Genomic DNA, 19684 nt, shown 5'->3' on the forward strand with positions numbered 1-19684 from the left:
AAATTTTTAAATTTCACTGCGTACTTATTTTAAAAATTTTTGCATGCATGAAACTATAAAATTCAATAATATATATTCACAGAAAATCTTATATGTTTACAGAAAATTATATATACTCACAGGAAGTCATACATGTTCATAGGAAGTCATATATATTCATAAAAAATTATATATAATTTTTTTTGAATATATATGACTTCCTATGAATATATATATGTTTATAAAAAGTTATATATATTCATAAGAAATCACAGAAAGTCATATATATTTGTAAAAAGTCATACGACTTTCTGAACGGTATATATTCACAGAAAGTCACTCACAAGAAGTCATACAGTTTCAGTGAGTCATAAAGGATATTTTCATCATTGAAAAATTGAGGGAAAAAAAAAGTTGGGCAACATTAAATGTCCGTCCCATCTGAATGTGCTATGTGTCCCAATATTATTGGGTGGTGCACAAAGAATTACTCGTCATAAGGCCCAGACAAAACCCCTTCCGAGAAGAGAAGCGAGAGCAGAAGGTCTTCGACATTTCGAATCTGCAGCAGCCGCTCGATCTATCGCTAGCAAGATGCCGAAGTCGAAATGCAACTGATCCGGTGGGATTCTCCGAATCATCAAACATTTTTATTTTTTTTTTGTGAATGCCTTTTTTTTATATGGATATTTGTAGGCCTGTAGCTTGATTTGTGGTTCTATTTTGATCTTAGTCATCAACCTCCAAATATTTTTATGAAATTCTTTTTGCCTCTTTCCCTATCTTGCATACAAAATATAATTGCTTTTCTGATGTTTGATATGCAGTGACCTTGTCCAAGACAAAAAGAAAAAGGGAAGAGAGCATAAAGAAGCGATAGTAAGTGCTATAAAGCAGGCCCTGGAGGATTACAGTTCCATCTATGTGTTCACTTTTGAGAACATGAGAAATCCGAAGTTTCAAGAGTTCAGGGAGCAGCTGAAATCTAGCAGCAGGTACTTGAAGTATTCTTTTTTTTTTAAAAAAAAAAAAAAATTATATTACGCTTCATACCTCTGCAGTTGTACTCTTCAATCTAAATACAAATATGAACCTAAGTACTTGATATACACGTACTGCTTTTTCTTATTTTGTACTCAAGAACATTAATATATATTACAATTGAGTTAAATTTTACAATAAGCCCCTAGCCATTTCTGTGATAACTCGGAACCATTTTAGCTAGCTTTTAACTGAAACTGCCAATAATTTGTTTTTCAACTGGAATGTGTATATAGGGCAGCAAATATTCCATTGTTTCATCAAGATGTTCTTGACTAGTATATCCGCTCTTTCTGCTACATGTTAATCATTAATGTGCATCATTAAACTCTTGTTAGCAGATTTTTTCTTGGGTCGAATAAAGTCATGCAGGTCCCTCCGGGCAGATCAGTAGCTGATGAAACCAAGCCAGGCAATCATAAACTTTCTAAGGTGGTTTTTTTTCTTTTCTTTTTTTTTTTTTTTTTTGGCTTGCATTGTTCGAGGACTTTTACTATTCTTACCAGTGCGTACAAAAATTCTTATATTATTTTCAGTTTCTTCATGGTGATGCTGGACTTTTCTTCACTAATTTGGAAAAAGAGGAGGTTCAAAGGTATTTGCTTTCTTTCTTTTTGTTGCACATGATAGTGATGCTTTACCACACATTTCTTGATGAAGTTATGCTGCATATCTTTTTTAATTTAAAAATATCATCCTGATCTTTTTATTTAAATGCACATGAGACCTAGTGTATATGGTTTGCTTTTATTTTGTATTATAGTTCAGCCATGCATGTATTATAATTCTAAGGCTCATTCTTTCAGATGCACCATGTTTAACTAGGACTGAAGAGCGCTTTTCTCTTCAGTACTATCTGGTTAGCATTCTTTGCAAGCATGGAATCATCTTTCTTCAACTATCATTTCAATGTGATACATTATTATCTAACCTAATTCTATCTATATAAACATTTCATCTAGTTGATGTTATTTGGTTGTGAAGCATCATCAATTCATGATAGCATAAACAAGGAGTGATTGCTTGTAGGATCAGGAAGCTTGGAGATCCTAAATTACATAGCCACTTTTTATTTTATTTGATGTCGTAATATGTTGAAATTAGAGAATGCGTGTTCTGTGTTTTTTTTTTTTTAAAGCAATCTCAAAAATAAGGTTCATCATCTTGCTACCAGACTCCATACCGGTCACATCTTATTATAGTGTTGGTATGTGATTTAATACGGTACAAGATAGCATATTGGTACAAGATGGTACTCTTATATTGAGCAGTACAGGGGTACAACAGACCGTGCTCAAAAGTATGATTAACTATATTGAACATCACAACTAAAAAGTAGTATTACTTTGATGTAACTAACTTTGGTCTTGTCGAAGGTAAAGAAATTTCAGTTGATAGGGTTGGAAACATTCTTAAGTGGGTCTTGGATAACCTAAAAGGCCCTTTTTTTTTTACTTTTATAGGGCATTTCCACTAGATAGAACAATATGAACTTCGTGGTTGAACAGTTTGCTGTTTTGCTCCTATTTATATAATATATTCATTCACATGCAGACATTCTTGCAGTCATAATTCCTTGCAATTTTGCAAGCCTGCCTATTTTCTACGATGCAGTGGAACTTGATTGCTTTTTTTCAAGGAGAATTTTCTTTAATGAAAGGTGAAAGCGTACATGTGGTACATAAACGGTGGCCTGAATATTCTGCGTAAGGTATTGATCGGAGTTTACGTTTCAATGTGTTTCGCAGGTTATTCAAAGAATTTGAAGAACATGATTTTTCAAGGACAGGGAGCATTGCAATCAAAAAGGTTTGCAATTGGTAGTATTGGTAAAAGCCTTTGTTCTTGTTTATTATTGTCTACCCATTATTAGGAGAACATGCACATTTAAGTGGCTGGGCTAGGTCGAAAGTGAACATGGATTCGACCTGCATTGTCAAAGCCTTGGCCCAAGCTTAGTGCAATCACCAACCGGACACTTGCAGTCTGCCCGTAGCACCATGAGCTGAGGTAGGTTGCTTGGACGTAGGCCATGCTGGGTATCAACTCGGTGTTGGTTCTATATCCGTCCAAAATCAACTAAAACTTAAAGGTGCATGTGCATGTGTGGTCATGTAACAGTTGAATTGCGCACTTCTCATCAAACCTTTCATATTGGGATCAATGGCTTTTTACCTATATTAGTGAATCAAGATTGATTCCTTTAAGGTGGTAGGAATGAGTAATGGTCATTGAACAGTTACGCCGATCTAAGGAATATTAATCTTAATGCAGACATGGCCAAAACGATTCTTATTTCACTATTTAAAGTTTTAATGAGCACAGTGTGGTCAAACTCTCTAATAGTCTTCCTCCCACAAAAAATGCATATGGAATACACATAATATATAATTTATTGATGAGGTTTTGTTTGTCAGTATTTGAGTGCAAGACGCTGGCCCATGCTCAGTTCTTGTTTGAGGCAGGCCAGAAATTTCAAGTTAAATGCAGTCTGGTGCTATTCTAAGTACATCATGGGCAGGCACTAGCCTGATGTACATCTGACGTGCATTTTTTTTTTTTTTCCCTTTGTTAAATCTTTCCAAAGTATTTTTTTCTATAATATACGTCTGTTCCAGATGGAACTAAAAGGAGGCCAATTGGAACAGTTCTCACCTGAAATGGAGCCTTTTCTTCGCAAACAGGGATTGCCTGTTCGCTTGAACAAAAGTTTGCAGTTTCTGTTGAATGATAATCTTTGTCTTGGCATCTGTCATCATACACACATCCAAAAAAAAAAAAAAAAAAAAAAAAAAAAAGAAAGAAAGAAAGAAAGAAAACCAGTGCTCAAGTATATGTGTCACACCTCCGATCCGAGATTGTAAATCGAGGATCATGACAACCGCCGTATACTCATAGAAAACTCTTCTCATAAGCATGCAAGGCATCTTATCATGCTATTCTAAAACAACAGCGGAATAATTAGTCAATAAATTAAATCCAAAACATAACGATCTAAATTTCTTCTTTAATATCTCAATAAATTCAACAACAATTCAAAGGCTTTGCATCAAATTCAATAAGCCTTTCAACCTAAAATAAAAGTATGAAGATTCTGCTTCTGATCACTCTTCCATTCATATCTTGTATCATCTTAATTCTTCAACATCTGTAAAAATAGTAAAATAGGAGGAAATGAGCTAGACAGCTCACTAAGCAATGATCACTTCTCAACAGATTTCATCAGGCATTTAAGTAAATAATCATTTATATAAAATAAGCATATAAAGTTCATCAATTCGAAATCAATTTCAATTATGCAATATAATTCATGCCAAATTCATTTTTTTTTCGAAAATTCAAGTTTCTTTCCAGATTTCAATTTCTTTTGTTCTTCAATTCTTTTCGTCAACCATGAGCTATGACCACATTTTTCCTATGGCAGGATCATAATACCGCATATCTGCTTGCGGTAGGCTGCGAATCATCTGGCAGCCATGTCCTTTAGAACCGCTGGTCTCTCTGACGGTTTGTCGCTGGTCTCTCTGGCAACATGTCGCTGGTCTCGCTGGCGACATAAATCCTCAGGACAATCAATTGCCAACGTATATGCCCCCATTGGCGGGGTTCTTTACATAGTCAGGTTGTCAATTCATAATGTTTCTTATATCATAATTCTTCATAAATCATATTTCATATTCTAATTTCGATAATAAAATATTTAAACATGTAGTATCGAAATCAATCAATATAATACATCATGAAATCAATATGTTCAATCATGCTTCATCATAACATTTCAAATAAGATATTTTCATAACAAAATACCATTCATCCAATTCATACATCGTTTCACAAATCATGTCAGAAAAATATATTATAATTTACCGATAAATCTAGAAAAAGTGAAACATTACTTACCTCGAACGTGTTCCAATAAATCTACATAATTCTATAAATTTTTCTTCCAAAAATTCTGTTCGTAGATCATATTGCGATATCCCATGGTCAAACATCCACAATCCTATACAGAATCAATTTCAATAATTAAAAAGAATACGAATACCATATTTCAACAGTTTAGACTGGGTCCGATCATCTAATTTTTATCTAATCAAAATCTAATTAGGACCTAAATGATCCAAAGTTTGACTATCAGATCAAATCAGATTCGAAGTGATAGGACCGAGATTTCTTCATCGATTTCATAAAATCAAGTAGAAAGAGAAAATTAGAGGAGAGAGAATTCATGAGATACAATTTGAATTGATCAGGTGACACAATGCAATATTACGATTGGTCCAATATCTCGATTGGTGAAATCAATATGATCAAATCAAGTCATGGCTAGATTGAAATCATGGATGATCAAATCTAAAGATTTGTAGTCTGATCAAGGTGGGTGCTAGCACGCTGTCTGACAACCATGGATTAGGGTTCTTCATTAGAATCAGATCAGGACAATTAAAAGAAATTTCTTTATTTACTAACCTTTTTAGAGAGAGAATCAATCAAGAGAGAGAATATTTTTAGAGAGAAAAAATTCTAGAGAGAGAAAATTTTAGAGAGAAAAAACTCATCTTGAATTCTTCAAAAAATATGATTCAATAAATCTGATCGATCAGATCAAATCATGCTAAGATTATCATGTGTGTTGGTGCAAAAATCTGCTTGCGTCGGAGAAGCTGGAGTCGGGGAAGCCGCGGTCGCCGTCGGGACCTGCAAAGGAAGTCTAAACCGGAGGTGGGGTTGCTCCGACAAGACCCTCCGACGCTTAAGTCAGTTCTCTGCCTCAACAAGAATGGAGTGCTCGAACAGAGAATTTAGCAGAGTTTTGAGATAAGAAATGAGCTTAGAGAACAACGTATCTGGGTCCCCCTTTTATAGGCGGAGGAGGCAACGGATTGATGGCGACATTTGTAACCGTCTGGTAGTGGGCCGCCCATGGTCAGGGAAATTTATTGCGAAGGGTAGTGGAGTAGACCCGTGGCTATTGTCATGGTCTGCCACGTAGAGCCTGTTGCAGGTAGTGGAGCGGCGTCCGTTGTCGCTAGTTGTCAGAGAGTAGTGGAGTCGCGCAGCACCTGTCACAGGGAGCGGAGCAGAATCATGGCCGTTGACACAGCCTGTCAGAGAGTAATGGGTCCGCCGTAGGGGGTGATGGAGCCGCGCAGAATCCGCTACAGGAAGTGGAACAGGATCATGGTTGTTATTGTGACCTGCCAGGGGGCGCGGATCTGTTGATTGAGGCTCGGCAGCGGTCAGAGTCCGGCCTCTGTAGAAGTCCGGGAGGGGTCCACCTTGCGATTGGGGTCGTGGGTGGAGTCCGACTCCCGTAGGAGTCCGAACGGAGTCCTCTTGAGGTCGAAGTTGTCGGCGGAGTCCGGCTCCCGTAGGAGTCCGGACGGAGCTTATCAACAGTTGATACTGAGAGCGGAGCCCGACTCCCGTAGGAGTTCGGGCGGAGTCCTCTGCAATCAAAGTTGAAGGTGAAGTCCGGCTCCCGTAGGAGTCCGGACGAAGCTTACCAGCAGTTGATACCGAGAGCGGAGCCCGGCTCCCGTAGGAGTCCGGGCGGAGTCCTCTGCAATCAAAGTTGAAGATGAAGTCCGGCTCCCGTAGGAGTCCGGACGGAGCTTACCAGCAGTTGATACCGAGGGCGGAGCCCGACTCCCGTAGGAGTCCGGGCGGAGTCCTCTGCAATCAAAGTTGAAGGTGAAGTCCGGCTCCCGTAGGAGTCCGGACGGAGCTTACCAGCAGTTGATACCGAGAGCGGAGCCCGGCTCCCGTAGGAGTCCGGGCAGAGTCCTCTGCAATCAAAGTTAAAGGTGAAGTCCGGCTCCCGTAGGAGTCCGGACGGAGCTTACCAGCAGTTGATACCGAGAGCAGAGCCCGGCTCCCGTAGGAGTCCGGGCGGAGTCCTCTGCAATCAAAGTTGAAGGTGAAGTCCGGCTCCCGTAGGAGTCCGGATGGAGCTTACCAGCAGTTGATACCGAGGGCGGAGCCCGACTCCCGTAGGAGTTCAGGCGGAGTCCTCTGCAATCAAAGTTGAAGGTGAAGTCCGACTCCCGTAGGAGTCCGGACGGAGCTTACCAGCAGTTGATACCGAGAGCGGAGCCCGGCTCCCGTAGGAGTCCGGGCGGAGTCCTCTGCAATCAAAGTTAAAGGTGAAGTCCGGCTCCCGTAGGAGTCCGGACGGAGCTTACCAGCGTTGATACCGAGAGCGAAGCCCGGCTCCCGTAGGAGTCCGGGCGGAGTCCTCTGCAATCAAAGTTAAAGGTGAAGTCCGGCTCCCGTAGGAGTCCGGACGGAGCTTACCAGCAGTTGATACCGAGAGCGGAGCCCGGCTCCCGTAGGAGTCCGGGCGGAGTCCTCTTGAGGTCGAAGTTGTCGGTGGGGCCCGGCTCCCGTAGGAGTCCGGGCGGAGCTATCTTGTAGCCGAAGTTGTTGGTCGTCGAGGATGAAGTCCGGCTCCCGTGGGAGCCCGGGCGGAGATTTCTTTTGAGGTTGGCCTTGTTGGCGGAGCCGTTGATTCTGTGGAGGACTTCGGCTGGATGTATTTTATACCCAACACCAGTCCTCCTACTTCCAAGTTTGAATTTCAAACGAAGAAAGTACAGAGAGATGGACACAGCCGAAGTCGCCCCTTCGAATCCTACGTACCGCCGCCCCTAGATATTTTGGCATTTAATGTGTGTACGTCAGAGCCCACTTTTCGGTGAAGGTGACCTGAAGAGTCTTTTCGGAACCCCCGTCGGAACGCGATCCCAAGCGCCGTGCTGCGGAAATTTGTGAACGGTCAACCCTCGATAGCGATGAAGGGGATAAGCACAACACGTGGCACGCACCAGTTGGCCCAGGAATACCCGCCGCCATAACTGTGCTAGGATCCGTCGGCTATTTAAACCCCCTAGTCCTTTCATGGCTTCATCCTGGCGCCTTTCTTTTGCCTGAGAACCTTGCTTCCCTCGCACCAGTCCTTGCCTTCTTCAGCCCCCCAATTCTTCTCTGAGGGTTTCTACGCCATGTCCTCTACCCCGGAGGCCGTTTTTGAGGGGATCTCTAGGGCTTGGAGGAAGGTGAGGAGGAGAACGGCGGCCGGTGAGAATCTCCGTCGTTTTAAAGGGGGCTCAAGGAAGAATTCCTTCAACAACAGGGGTTTAATAACGGGGGCTGTCGGTGAAGTTATTCTGTCTGCGAATTTCGGAGTAGCAAGGCGGGGTGATACCAGTCAAGAGGGCAGAGCTGTCGTCATAAGCTATGGCGGGATCCTTGATGCCGTCGGGGCCGAGGGACCAGAGGCGGTCGGCGTCGACGGTGGGGCAGTGGAACTTGTTGAGGGAACGGTGGAAGTAGCGCATGCCGACCTTGCCGGAGCATTTTGGGTGACGGCTGTCGTGGAGCATTCGAAGATGAGGCACATCTCTGGCATCGCTACCGCTTCCAAGGTGACTCCGGTTCTTCTTGAAACAGGTCTTTGCTACTGCCGCCGTTGCCCTTACCACCTCCGGAGATCTATCCCACCCTTTTCTCGCTAGGGTTGAGACTTCGAAGACAGAATGAGGCGAGATGAGGCGAGAGCTGTTACACGCACTGGAGAACGCGGCTGAGAAGGACAGAGATGGGAAGAGGAGTTTGCAGCTCGGAGCGGCCTCCAGTTCATCCTTCCCGAACCATGTTTGTGAGGCTTGCGATGACGTGTATCTTCTTCTTCTTTTTTTTCTGACCCACCGGGTCCTGTAACGCATACTCTTGTTAAATGAAAAAGAGATTTTGTTACCTCGTCTGCATCTCGCATTAAATAGCTGTCTGTCGAACTTCTTCATTTTCCTTTCCTCTTTCTTCCTTCTCTTCTTCTTTTCTTTTTCACATCGTCCCAAGGTCATCGACGACCTCTTCTGTTTATGTGGGGTTGTCATTTGCCGAGCTACTTTTCGGCTCTTACGCCGTTCGAAGATACCCAATTGTCATTCCGTCGACGGTTGCAGGTTCGCTTGGGGCCCTTCGGGCCCGAGGTCCCTCCTAGGACTTGAATTCGGGGATTTGAGCTTCCGTTGCCTTCGGGCACTGTTTGCTTTCCTTTTTTGCTTGGGTTTTTTCTCTGCTGAAGTCGGAGCTAAGTTTGGCTCCCTTGGGAGTCCGAACGGAGAAGCCCTCCTGAAGTTGGAGTAGCCTGGCTCTCGTAGGGGTCAGGGCGAAGTCTTCCTGCAATTAAAGTTGTAGGCAAAGTTCGGGTCCCGTAGGAGTCTGGACAAGGCCTATCGGCAGTTGCTGTTGTCAGCGGAGCCCGGCTCCCGTAGGAGTCCGGGCAGGGTTGTCCTGTAGCTGATGTCGGCGATGGAGCCCGATTCCCGTAGGAGTCCGGGTGAAGTTTTCTTTGGCGTCGTGGATGGGACCCGGCTCCCGTAGGAGTCCGGGTGAAGCCTTCCTTAGCGTCGGGACCCGGCTCCCGTAGGAGTCCGGATGAAATCTTCTTTGGCATCGTGGACGGAACCCGGCTCCCGTAGGAGTCCGGGTGAAGTCTTCCTTGGCATCGGAATCCGGCTCCCGTAGGAGTCCGGATGAAGTCTTCCTTGGCGTTGGTACCCGACTCCCGTAGGAGTCCGGATGAAATCTTCTTTGGCATCGTGGACGAAACCCGGCTCCCGTAGGAGTCCGGGTGAAGTCTTCCTTGGCGTCGGAACCCGGCTCCCGTAGGAGTCCGGGTGAAGTCTTCCTTGGCATTGGAACCCGGCTCCCGTAGGAGTCCGGACCTTCCATTTTGCTCGAGCCGGCGTGAGGTTCTCCTCTCGTTACCAGCCTAGCTTGTGGGGGCGTGTTAGGGCGCTGTAAGGCCTCTCCCCCATCCGGTCTAAAAGAATCGGGCCTTCGACTTTGCTCATGTCAGGACGAGGTTCTCCTCCTATTCCTGACATGGCTGTGGGGGCACATTAGGGCATTGTAAGGCCTCTCCCTCCATCCGGTCTAAAAGAACCGGGCCTTCGACTTTGCTCATGTCAGGACGAGGTTCTCCTCCTGTTCCTGACATGGCTGTGGGGGCACATTAGGGCGTTGTAAGGCCTCTCCCCCCATCCGGTCTAAAAGAACCGGGCCTTTGACTTTGCTCAAGTTAGGGTGAGGTTCTCCTTCTGTCCCTAACAGGACTGTGGGGGCACATATGGGCGTTGTAGGGCCTCTCCCCCCATCCGGTCTAAAAGAACCGGGCTTTCGACTTTGCTCAAGTTAGGGCGAGGTTCTCCTCCTGTCCCTAATAGGGCTGTGGGGGCACATATGGGCGTTGTAGGGCCTCTCCCTCCATCCGGTCTAAAAGGAACCGGGCCTTCGACTTTATGAGATTGCCCTTTTGTTTTTGACATAGTTTGCTTGAATTGTCTAAAGACACATGGGTATGCGATTTTCGACTAAAACGAAGTCACTGGTAGTACATCCGTAAGTTTTCTGAGCTCCACGGTCGCGGGAGGTCGGCTCCTCCGAGCTCCTTGAGATAATAAGTTTCGGGTCGAACTACTTCTTTGACCTCATAAAGTCCCTCCCAGTTCGGGGCGAGCTTCCCCCGGTCCTGAGGTTGTGAGACAGCAGCTCGTCGAAGCACCAGATCTCCTGCTTTAAAGGCTTTGCTCTTGACCCGGGCGTTGTAATATCGGGCAACTTTCTGTCTGTAGGCTACCATTCGAACCTGAGCGATCTTCCATCTTTCTTCCAGCAGGTCGAGGTTGGCTCTGAGACTTTGTGCATTTTGGGGTTCATTGAATGTCACGACTCGTGCCGACGGGAGTTTAAGCTCGATCGGGATGACGGCTTCCGTACCGAAGGCTAAAGCAAAGGGAGTCTCCCCTATAGGTAACCTCTGGGTAGTTCGATACGTCCATAGCACGTGATAAAGCTCGTCCGCCCAAGTTCCTTTTGCTTTTTCAAGCCTTGTCTTAATTCCCTGCAAAAGGGTTCTGTTAGTTACCTCAGCTTCGCCGTTCGCCTGAGGGTGGGCTACTGATGTGAAGTTGTGGGAGATATTTAGATCTTCACAGAATTCGATGAATCTTGCTCCCGCGAATTGCCGTCCGTTATCAGTGATTAGGGTTCTAGGTAGACCGAACCTGCACACAATTGACTTCCAAACAAAATCTTGTACTTTTGCTTCTGTGATTTTTGCTAGTGGTTCGGCTTCAACCCATTTGGTGAAGTAGTCGATCGCTACCAGGAGGAACTTTCTTTGCCCAGACGCCATGGGAAAGGGGCCAAGGATGTCCATCCCCCACTGTGCAAAAGGCCATGGGGCACTCAGGGGTGTGAGCTCAGTGGCGGGCTGTCTCTGGACGTTGGCGTATCTCTGGCAACGATCGCACTTTTTGACATATTCGGTCGAATCATAATGCATCGTTGGCCAGTAATACCCTTAGCGGAGTAGCTTGTGGGATAAAGATCTGGCACCCAAATGGTTTTCGCAAGCTCCCTCGTGCACTTCCCATAAAGCGTAGTCAGCTTCTGAGGGCCGGAGACACCTTAAGAGGGGCAAGGAGTATGATCTTTTGTACAATTTGCCCTCATAAAGGATGTATCGGAAGGCTTGATTTCGGAGCTTCCGGGCCTCTTTCGCATCCTGGGGGAGAACTCCATCTCTAAGATAGGTTATCAGTGGGTCGACCCAGCTGGGCTTGTGGTCGATCTCCATTACGGACCGTGGTTCTTCTGTACTCGGATGTTTCAGAACTTCAAAGAGGACGCCTTTGGGCAATTCGGTCGGAGCCGATGTCGCCAGCTTGGAGAGAAGATCGGCTCTGGTATTCTCTGACCTTGGAATCTGCCTGATGTCGAAACTGCTAAAGGCGGGGGTAAGCTCCTTCACTTTCTCAAGGTACCTGGCCATACTGTCTTCCCGCGCTTCATAATTCCCGCTGACTTGTCCCACCACAAGTTGAGAATCGCTGTGCACCCGGAGTTGATCTATTCCCAGCTCTTTGGCGATCCTTAATCCTGCAACCAGAGCCTCATATTTCGCTCCATTATTTGTTGCGGGGAACTCGAAACGCAGAGCGTACTCCACGACGACTCCCTCTGGGCTGACCAAGATCAGGCCTGCACCCGCACCTGCCATGTTGGAAGATCCGTCCACATAGAGGGTCCAAAAGCAATCGGAGGGACTGGCTTCTTCGTTGGGGGAGTTCGGTTGAGACTTCAGGCTGTCAACTCTGCTTGGCTCAGGTTCGGCCTCCTCTGGGATGGTGCACTCTACAATGAAATCTGCCAATATTTGAGCTTTTACTGCCGGTCTAGGTCTGTAGTTGATATCGAATTCTGTGAGCTCGATTGCCCACTTTGCCATCCTTTCGGAGGTATCAACTCGATGCAAGACCGCCTTGATCGGTTGATCGGTGAGTAGCATCATCGTGTGCCCTTGAAAGTAAGGTCGGAGTCTCCGAGCTGCAATCAACAAGGAGTAGGTCAGTTTTTCTAATTTAGTATACCTGGTCTCGGCGTCCCTCAGCACGCGGCTGATGTAGTAGACCGGTCGCTGAACCTTTGTTTCTTCTTTGACAAGGATAGCTGCAAGGGCCATGGGAGAGACTGCCAGGTACAAAAATAGTTCCTCCCCAGGTTCGGGCGTCGCCAGCAGCGGGGGTGAGCTAAGGTAGCCTTTTAATTCTTCGAATGCCTGTTGGCATTTAGGGGTCCAACAGAAGTTCTTCGGCTGCTTGAGGGTTTGAAAGAAGGGCAAACATCGTTCGGCCGACCTCGTGACAAAGCGATTAAGAGCCACTATCCTTCCAGTGAGGCACTGAACCTCCTTGATCGACCTTGGAGCGGTCATCTCTTGGATGGCACGAATTTTCTCTGGATTGGCCTCAATCCCGCGCCTCGATACCATGAAGCCCAGGAACTTTGCTGAAGTTACCCCAAAAGCACATTTGGTCGGGTTCAGCTTCATCCTATACTTTCAAAGAGCGCCAAAGGTTTCCTCGAGGTCGGCGACATGATTTTTAGAAGACCTGCTTTTTACAAGCATATCGTCCACGTAAACCTCCATGTTTCGGTCGATCTGCTCTTTGAAGATTTTGTTCACCAGTCGTTGATAGGTTGCACCCGCATTCTTGAGGCCGAATGGCATGACCCTGTAGCAGTAAAGGCCGCGATTAGTGATGAAAGCTGTCTTTTCTTCATCTTCCAATGCCATTCTAATCTGGTTATAGCCGGAGAACGCATCCATAAAAGTGAGGAGCTCATGGCCTGAGGTAGCGTCCACCAGTTGGTCGATCCTGGGAAGGGGGTAGCTGTCCTTTAGACAAGCCTTATTCAGCTTTTTGAAGTCGATACACATCCTCCACTTGCCGTTTGCTTTCTTGACCAGAACAACATTGGAGATCCACTCAGGATAATTGACTTCCTTAATAAATCCGACCTTGAGAAGCTTATCCACTTCCTCGGCTATCGCCTTCTGCCTCTCCGGGGCATGACTCCGGATTTTTTCTTTTGTCAGCCGATGTTTCGGGTCGACTGCCAGATGATGTTCCATGACTTCTGTGTCGATCCCCGGCATATCCGCCGGGACCCATGTGAAAACGTCCGCATTCCTTCGGAGGAAATCCACAAGACGCGTCTGCACCTCCTCCCCCAGGTTGGAGCCAATTAACACCACATGCTCTGTGTTCCCATCATTCAAAGGGATTGGTATTAGGTCTTCGATTGGACCGCCCCTCTCTTCAGTGAGGTCATCGCGAGCATCTAATCCATCAACCGGACAGAGGTCCGCTTGATCGCTTCTTTGCAAGGCGATATTGTAGCAATGTCTGGCCAGGGCTTGGTCTCCCCGGACCTCTCCGATCCCCTGGTTGGTGGGGAACTTCAATTTCAAATGGTAGGTTGAAACAACAGCTCTGAGGGCATTGAGGTCGGGTCGGCCAAGAATTGCATTGTAGGCTGATGGCGCCTTTACCACCAGAAAATTCACCAGAGCTCTGGACTGCTTTGGATACTGACCCGCGGTCACAGTCAGAGCTATCATTCCCTCCGTCGGAACGGCGTCACTAGTAAACCCTATCAAGGGGGAGAAAATCGGTCTCAGATGACCGCCAAGAGTGGTCATTCTTGAAAAGGCGTTGTAGAACAAGATGTCGGCCGAACTTCCGTTGTCGACGAGAATGCGACGGACGTCTTAATTTGCTATGTTCAAGGAAACTACGACCGCGTCATTATGAGGGAATTGGACTCCCTGGGTGTCCACTTCGGTGAAGGTTATGGGTTCTTCAACTTTTTGTCGCTTGGGGGATGCAGCTGGTACGCTGATTGCCTCCCGCCGGGATTCCTCCGAGATGACGTTGACGGAATCCGGCAGAGGCCGATCATCCGGCCACCCCTTACCGACGACCATAGCCGGAGGTAGTTGTGCAGAGACCTCGTGAGAGGGCATCAGATGAGGGAAGGAGGATTGGGCGCCGGAAAAGATGGCCGGAAGCGGATCCGTTGAGCGCTCCTTTAAGAACAAGAGTACTGCGAAGGTTCACGCCCTTCCTCTAGCGCCAATCCTGTTGGTGCAAAAATCTGCTTGCGCCGGAGAAGCTGGAGTCGGGGAAGCCGCGGTCGCCGTCGGGACCTGCAAAGGAAGTCTAAACCGGAGGTGGGGTTGCTCCGGCAAGACCCTCCGACGCTCAAGTCAGTTCTCTGCCTCAACAAGAATGGAGTGCTCGAACGGAGAATTTAGCAGAGTTTTGAGATAAGAAATGAGCTTAGAGAACAACGTATCTGGGTCCCCCTTTTATAGGCGGAGGAGGCAACGGATTGATGGCGACATTTGTAACCGTCTGGTAGTGGGCCGCCCATGGTCAGGGAAATTTATTGCGAAGGGTAGTGGAGTAGACCCGTGGCTATTGTCATGGTCTGCCACGTAGAGCCTGTTGCAGGTAGTGGAGCGGCGTCCGTTGCCGCTAGTTGTCAGAGAGTAGTGGAGTCGCGCAGCACCTGTCACAGGGAGCGGAGCAGAATCGTGGCCGTTGACACAGCCTGTCAGAGAGTAATGGGTCCGCCGCAGGGGGTGATGGAGCCGCGCGAAATCCGCTACAGGAAGTGGAACAGGATCATGGTTGTTATTGTGACCTGCCGGGGGCGCGGATCTGTTGATTGAGGCTCGGCAGCGGTCGGAGTCCGGCCTCTGTAGAAGTCCGGGAGGGGTCCTCCTTGCGGTTGGGGTCGTGGGTGGAGTCCGGCTCCCGTAGGAGTCTGAACGGAGTCCTCTTGAGGTCGAAGTTGTCGACGGAGTCTGGCTCCCGTAGGAGTCCGGACGGAGCTTATCAGCAGTTGATACTGAGAGCGGAGGCCGACTCCCGTAGGAGTCCGGGCGGAGTCCTCTGCAATCAAAGTTGAAGGTGAAGTCCGGCTCCCATAGGAGTCCGGACGGAGCTTACCAGCAGTTGATACCGAGAGCGGAGCCCGGCTCCCGTAGGAGTCCGGGCGAAGTCCTCTGCAATCAAAGTTGAAGGTGAAGTCCGACTCCCGTAGGAGTCCGGACGGAGCTTACCAGCAGTTGATACCGAGGGCGGAGCCCGACTCCCGTAGGAGTCCGGGCGGAGTCCTCTGCAATCAAAGTTGAAGGTGAAGTCCGGCTCCCGTAGGAGTCCGGACGGAGCTTACCAGCAGTTGATACCGAGAGCGGAGCCCGGCTCCCGTAGGAGTCCGGGCGGAGTCCTCTGCAATCAAAGTTAAAGGTGAAGTCCGGCTCCCGTAGGAGTCCGGACGGAGCTTACCAGCAGTTGATACCGAGAGCGGAGCCCGGCTCCCGTAGGAGTCCGGGCGGAGTCCTCTGCAATCAAAGTTGAAGGTGAAGTCTGGCTCCCGTAGGAGTCCGGACGGAGCTTACCAGCAGTTGATACCGAGGGCGGATCCCGACTCCCATAGGAGTCCGGGCGGAGTCCTCTGCAATCAAAATTGAAGGTGAAGTCCGGCTCCCGTAGGAGTCCGGACGGAGCTTACCAACAGTTGATACCGAGAGCGGAGCCCGAACTCCTACTTTGAAGGTGAAGTCCGGCTCCCGTAGGAGTCCGGACGGAGCTTACCAGCAGTTGATACCGAGAGCGGAGCCCGGCTCCCGTAGGAGTCCGGGCGGAGTCCTCTGCAATCAAAGTTAAAGGTGAAGTCCGGCTCCCGTAGGAGTCCGGACGGAGCTTACCAGCAGTTGATACCGAGAGCGGAGCCCGGCTCCCGTAGGAGTCCGGGCGGAGTCCTTTGCAATCAAAGTTAAAGGTGAAGTCCGGCTCCCGTAGGAGTCCGGACGGAGCTTACCAGTAGTTGATACCGAGAGCGGAGCCCGGCTCCCGTAGGAGTCCGGGCGGAGTCCTCTTGAGGTCAAAGTTGTCGGCGGGGCCCGGCTCCCGTAGGAGTCCGGGCGGAGCTATCTTGTAGCCGAAGTTGTTGGTCGTCGAGGATGAAGTCCGGCTCCCGTGGGAGCCCGGGCGGAGATTTCTTTTGAGATTGGCCTTGTTGGCGGAGCCGTTGATTTTGTGGAGGACTTCGGCTGGGGGTATTTTATACCCAACAATGTGAATAATTTAATAAAATTATAGAAATTAAAATCTTAAAAATATCTGATCTGATCAAAGTGGATGTCGGTGTACCGTCCGACGATCACAGATCAAAAATTCATCATGAGGATCATTTAAATTCATCATCATTCTTCTCAAAATTCTAGAAATCTTAGGAGAGAGAAATAATCCAGAGAGAAGATTCTAGAGAGAGAAAGTCCAATTTTAGCGAGAGAAAATACTAGTTCAGGCTGAAGAGAGAGAGGAAAGAGAGAGAAACTCTCTTTCTTATATTTTATTATTTATATCATTATTTATTAATTAATTTTATTTTTCTTTCTTCTTTTTTTTTTCTTTTTCTTCACGAAAGAGAGAGGAGAGAAAATCTTATTTATTATTATTATATTATTATTATATTATTTTTTTTCTTCTCTCTTTTTTTTTTTCCTTTTCCTTTTTCTTTTCCTTTTTCTTTTCTTTTTCTTCTTTTTTTCTTTTCTTTTCCTTCTTCTTCTTTTCTTTTTCTTTTTCTTTTCCTTCTTCTTCTTCTTTTTTTTTTCTTCTCCCGTGGGTTCCTTTTGGGCCGAAACAGGGGACCGTGAGGTCCCCTCATTGGTTGGTCGGTTCGACGGCGCAGCCAGTGTGGGGCGGCCGTCGGCAGGAGGGGGTGACTCGCCGATAAGAAGAAGGCCAAACCGGTGGTCGGCGGTGACCACCGGCGCCGGTAATCCATGAAAAACGATAAAAAATGAAGGTTATTTCTGCAACAAAATCCGGCGACTCCGGTCGCCGGCGAGCGTGCACATCGGCACGGGAAGGAAGAGGGAGAAGAGAGGAAGGGGAGGAGGCTTACCTCTGTCGCCGGCGAAGCTTTTCCGGTGAGAAATTAGACGGCACAGGGATGGTCTTCTGCGGGATTTTTCCGATAATTGCCGCCGTTTGAGCTTAGGATTTTCGGTGGAAAGGAAAGAGGAGGGATCTCCTCCTTAAATAGGGCCGGAGGGAACTTGTTTGCGACTCCGATTAGGAGCCGGTGAACGGAGGAAGAAGGCTCCCTTCGGGAGTTCTTCTCCTCTGTTTTCCTTCTTCTTTTTTTTTTTGTTTTGTTTTGGGCTTTGGCTGATTGTTGCATGGGCCAGGCCAGGCCAAGGCCATGACAATATGAAAGATTGATATTTTGAAATTTTCTTTTAGCAGGAGTCATAGAGCTAGTCTCCGACTTAGTTGTGTGTGAAGAAGGGCAGCCTCTATCCCCTGAATCGGCTCGAACATTGGTATGTCTGTCTCGATCATATACTGAGTTTTCAATCCCGGAAGTTCTGCTGGAAAAGAAGACTAAACCATAGAATTTTTATCACAGCTAAGAATCAAGATTAGAAATCATTTGAAATATGTTGAACAAAGGAATGAATTACAGAAGGAAATTTTCATTGGATCAACCACAAAACTTGTCTAGATCATGATTGTATTTTAAAGTTTGTTTCATGATTTTTTTAGACCCGAATAATTCGTTTTTAAAATGTATTTTATGAACAGAAAAAGCAATGATTATTCTGACATTTATTGAAAATTATGGATATCCTTGCTGATGATTGTTTTTTGTTTACTAAATACACTTGATTTTATATGAATGAAAAAAATTGAACCACCGTTCCTGGTATTGATTTTTCTTTTAGGCTCTTGTATCTTGCATAGTGTGAACCTGCTCCAAGTTGCTTGCATCGTGTCTAGAAAATGGATTCGTAATCCTTCTTTGTGAGAAGTGGAATCTCTTAAAAGGCTTTATCAGGAAAATCATTCCCCTAGAAAAATCTTATCTTTGATTTGGCAGAGTCAGACTACAACAATCCTTTTAGTTAAATTTCTCCAACCTTGTCACATCAGTTTTTTGTAAGAAAAACTAAATACAGTATCACCACATTACATGACAGTAGAAGTTTGACTCATAATGCAAAAAGATTCATCATTTAATTTGCTCTTTAGTGCAAGACTTTTATGCGCATTTTATAGTTCGCTTGGCAACAGGTCACGTATTAGGAATCTCAAAATTTTGGGGGCCCACACCTCCTACTACCCCACCCCTGGTTGCTGGTCCCCGCATTTTAGCTCCACCGATGCTTGCTTAACTTCCAAATTATGAGGGACGAAAATCAGCCTACATGCAGTTGCTTAATTTAGCCCCTAAACTTTTCCTTCAGAGCTGTTGTGGAGGTCACTCCCCACCTTTGCATAGGGAGCCAGCTCACTGGACAAATTTGTTCACGTTGAACTGTATGGCAATGTAGAAATTCACTTCCTGTTGACAATCTCTTCATTGTTGCTGGTTGGTCCACATCAAGCAGTCCCATATCAAACATGGACTTGATTTCCACAATAGAAGCAAATATTGAAGATAAAGAATTGTTTGCTATTGAAACTTGGTCCTGTTAGTTCTTAGGTAACAGACCTTACATGGATTTTGCCAGCGTGTTCTTTCTTGGAAATAAAATGCGTGTTTGTTAAGAGTATGATTGAAGAGCAAGACTTGGTTAGCTCTGAGTTGATGTTTTTGTTATTTTTATCGTCTGTAATCATTCCTCATTTACTGATAAAGGAAGCGGTTTATTTGCTTGAAATAGATAGTCTGGTAATATCGGAACATTTGAACAGTTAAAAACTTCTAGTCAAATTCTCAGTTCAAGTGAACATATGTTGGTTGTGACGTCTAATTCGTTGATCTAACCACTTGACATCCCCCTTTTCTGCAGCGCTTGCTTGGAATCAAGATGGCTACCTTCCTCCTCCACCTTTTTCTGTGGTTGGAGCCCTGATAATTTTGAAGTCTATGGAGAAGGGTTGGATCTTTCAGATGCTGAATCCTCATGGGGACCATCCATCCAATCTAAAATGTGAGTTCATTTCTCTTCCCCACCTTGTCCATCATGGAAGCCCTGCTGATTTGAAGTCTGTAGGGAAGGGATTGGATCTTTCAGATTCGACCGCTATGCAGTGCCAGTGATACAAGTGGTTGCAGCAGTTTGGTGGTGCATTGCAATTTTTGTTTCCTTGCATCACCTACTTAAAGTTGTGAGCTGCTTTGCTCAGAAGATTTCATGAAAGCGATTGAAATGTTATTGTGTACCTTCCACCATTGTGGTAGGCGATTCTAGTTAGTCTTGTTTAAAAGTTAAATATTGCAT

General features: G+C 46.4%; 1 protein-coding gene across 1 annotated transcript; it reads left to right on the forward strand.

Annotated features, from left to right (window-relative positions):
* The first annotated feature begins 587 nt into the window (after nucleotides 1–587).
* Nucleotides 588–19315, forward strand: LOC105035367 (uncharacterized). Its single transcript, XM_019847309.1, has 8 exons — nucleotides 588–601; nucleotides 807–974; nucleotides 1362–1452; nucleotides 1557–1615; nucleotides 2769–2829; nucleotides 3639–3729; nucleotides 17703–17779; nucleotides 19253–19315. The coding sequence occupies exons 1-8, from the start codon at nucleotides 588–590 to the stop codon at nucleotides 19313–19315; spliced, it is 624 nt and encodes a 207-aa protein (XP_019702868.1).
* Nucleotides 19316–19684: the final 369 nt, after the last annotated feature.

This window comes from Elaeis guineensis, chromosome 10 (genome assembly GCF_000442705.2).
Source record: "Elaeis guineensis isolate ETL-2024a chromosome 10, EG11, whole genome shotgun sequence".
NCBI lineage: Eukaryota > Viridiplantae > Streptophyta > Magnoliopsida > Arecales > Arecaceae > Elaeis > Elaeis guineensis.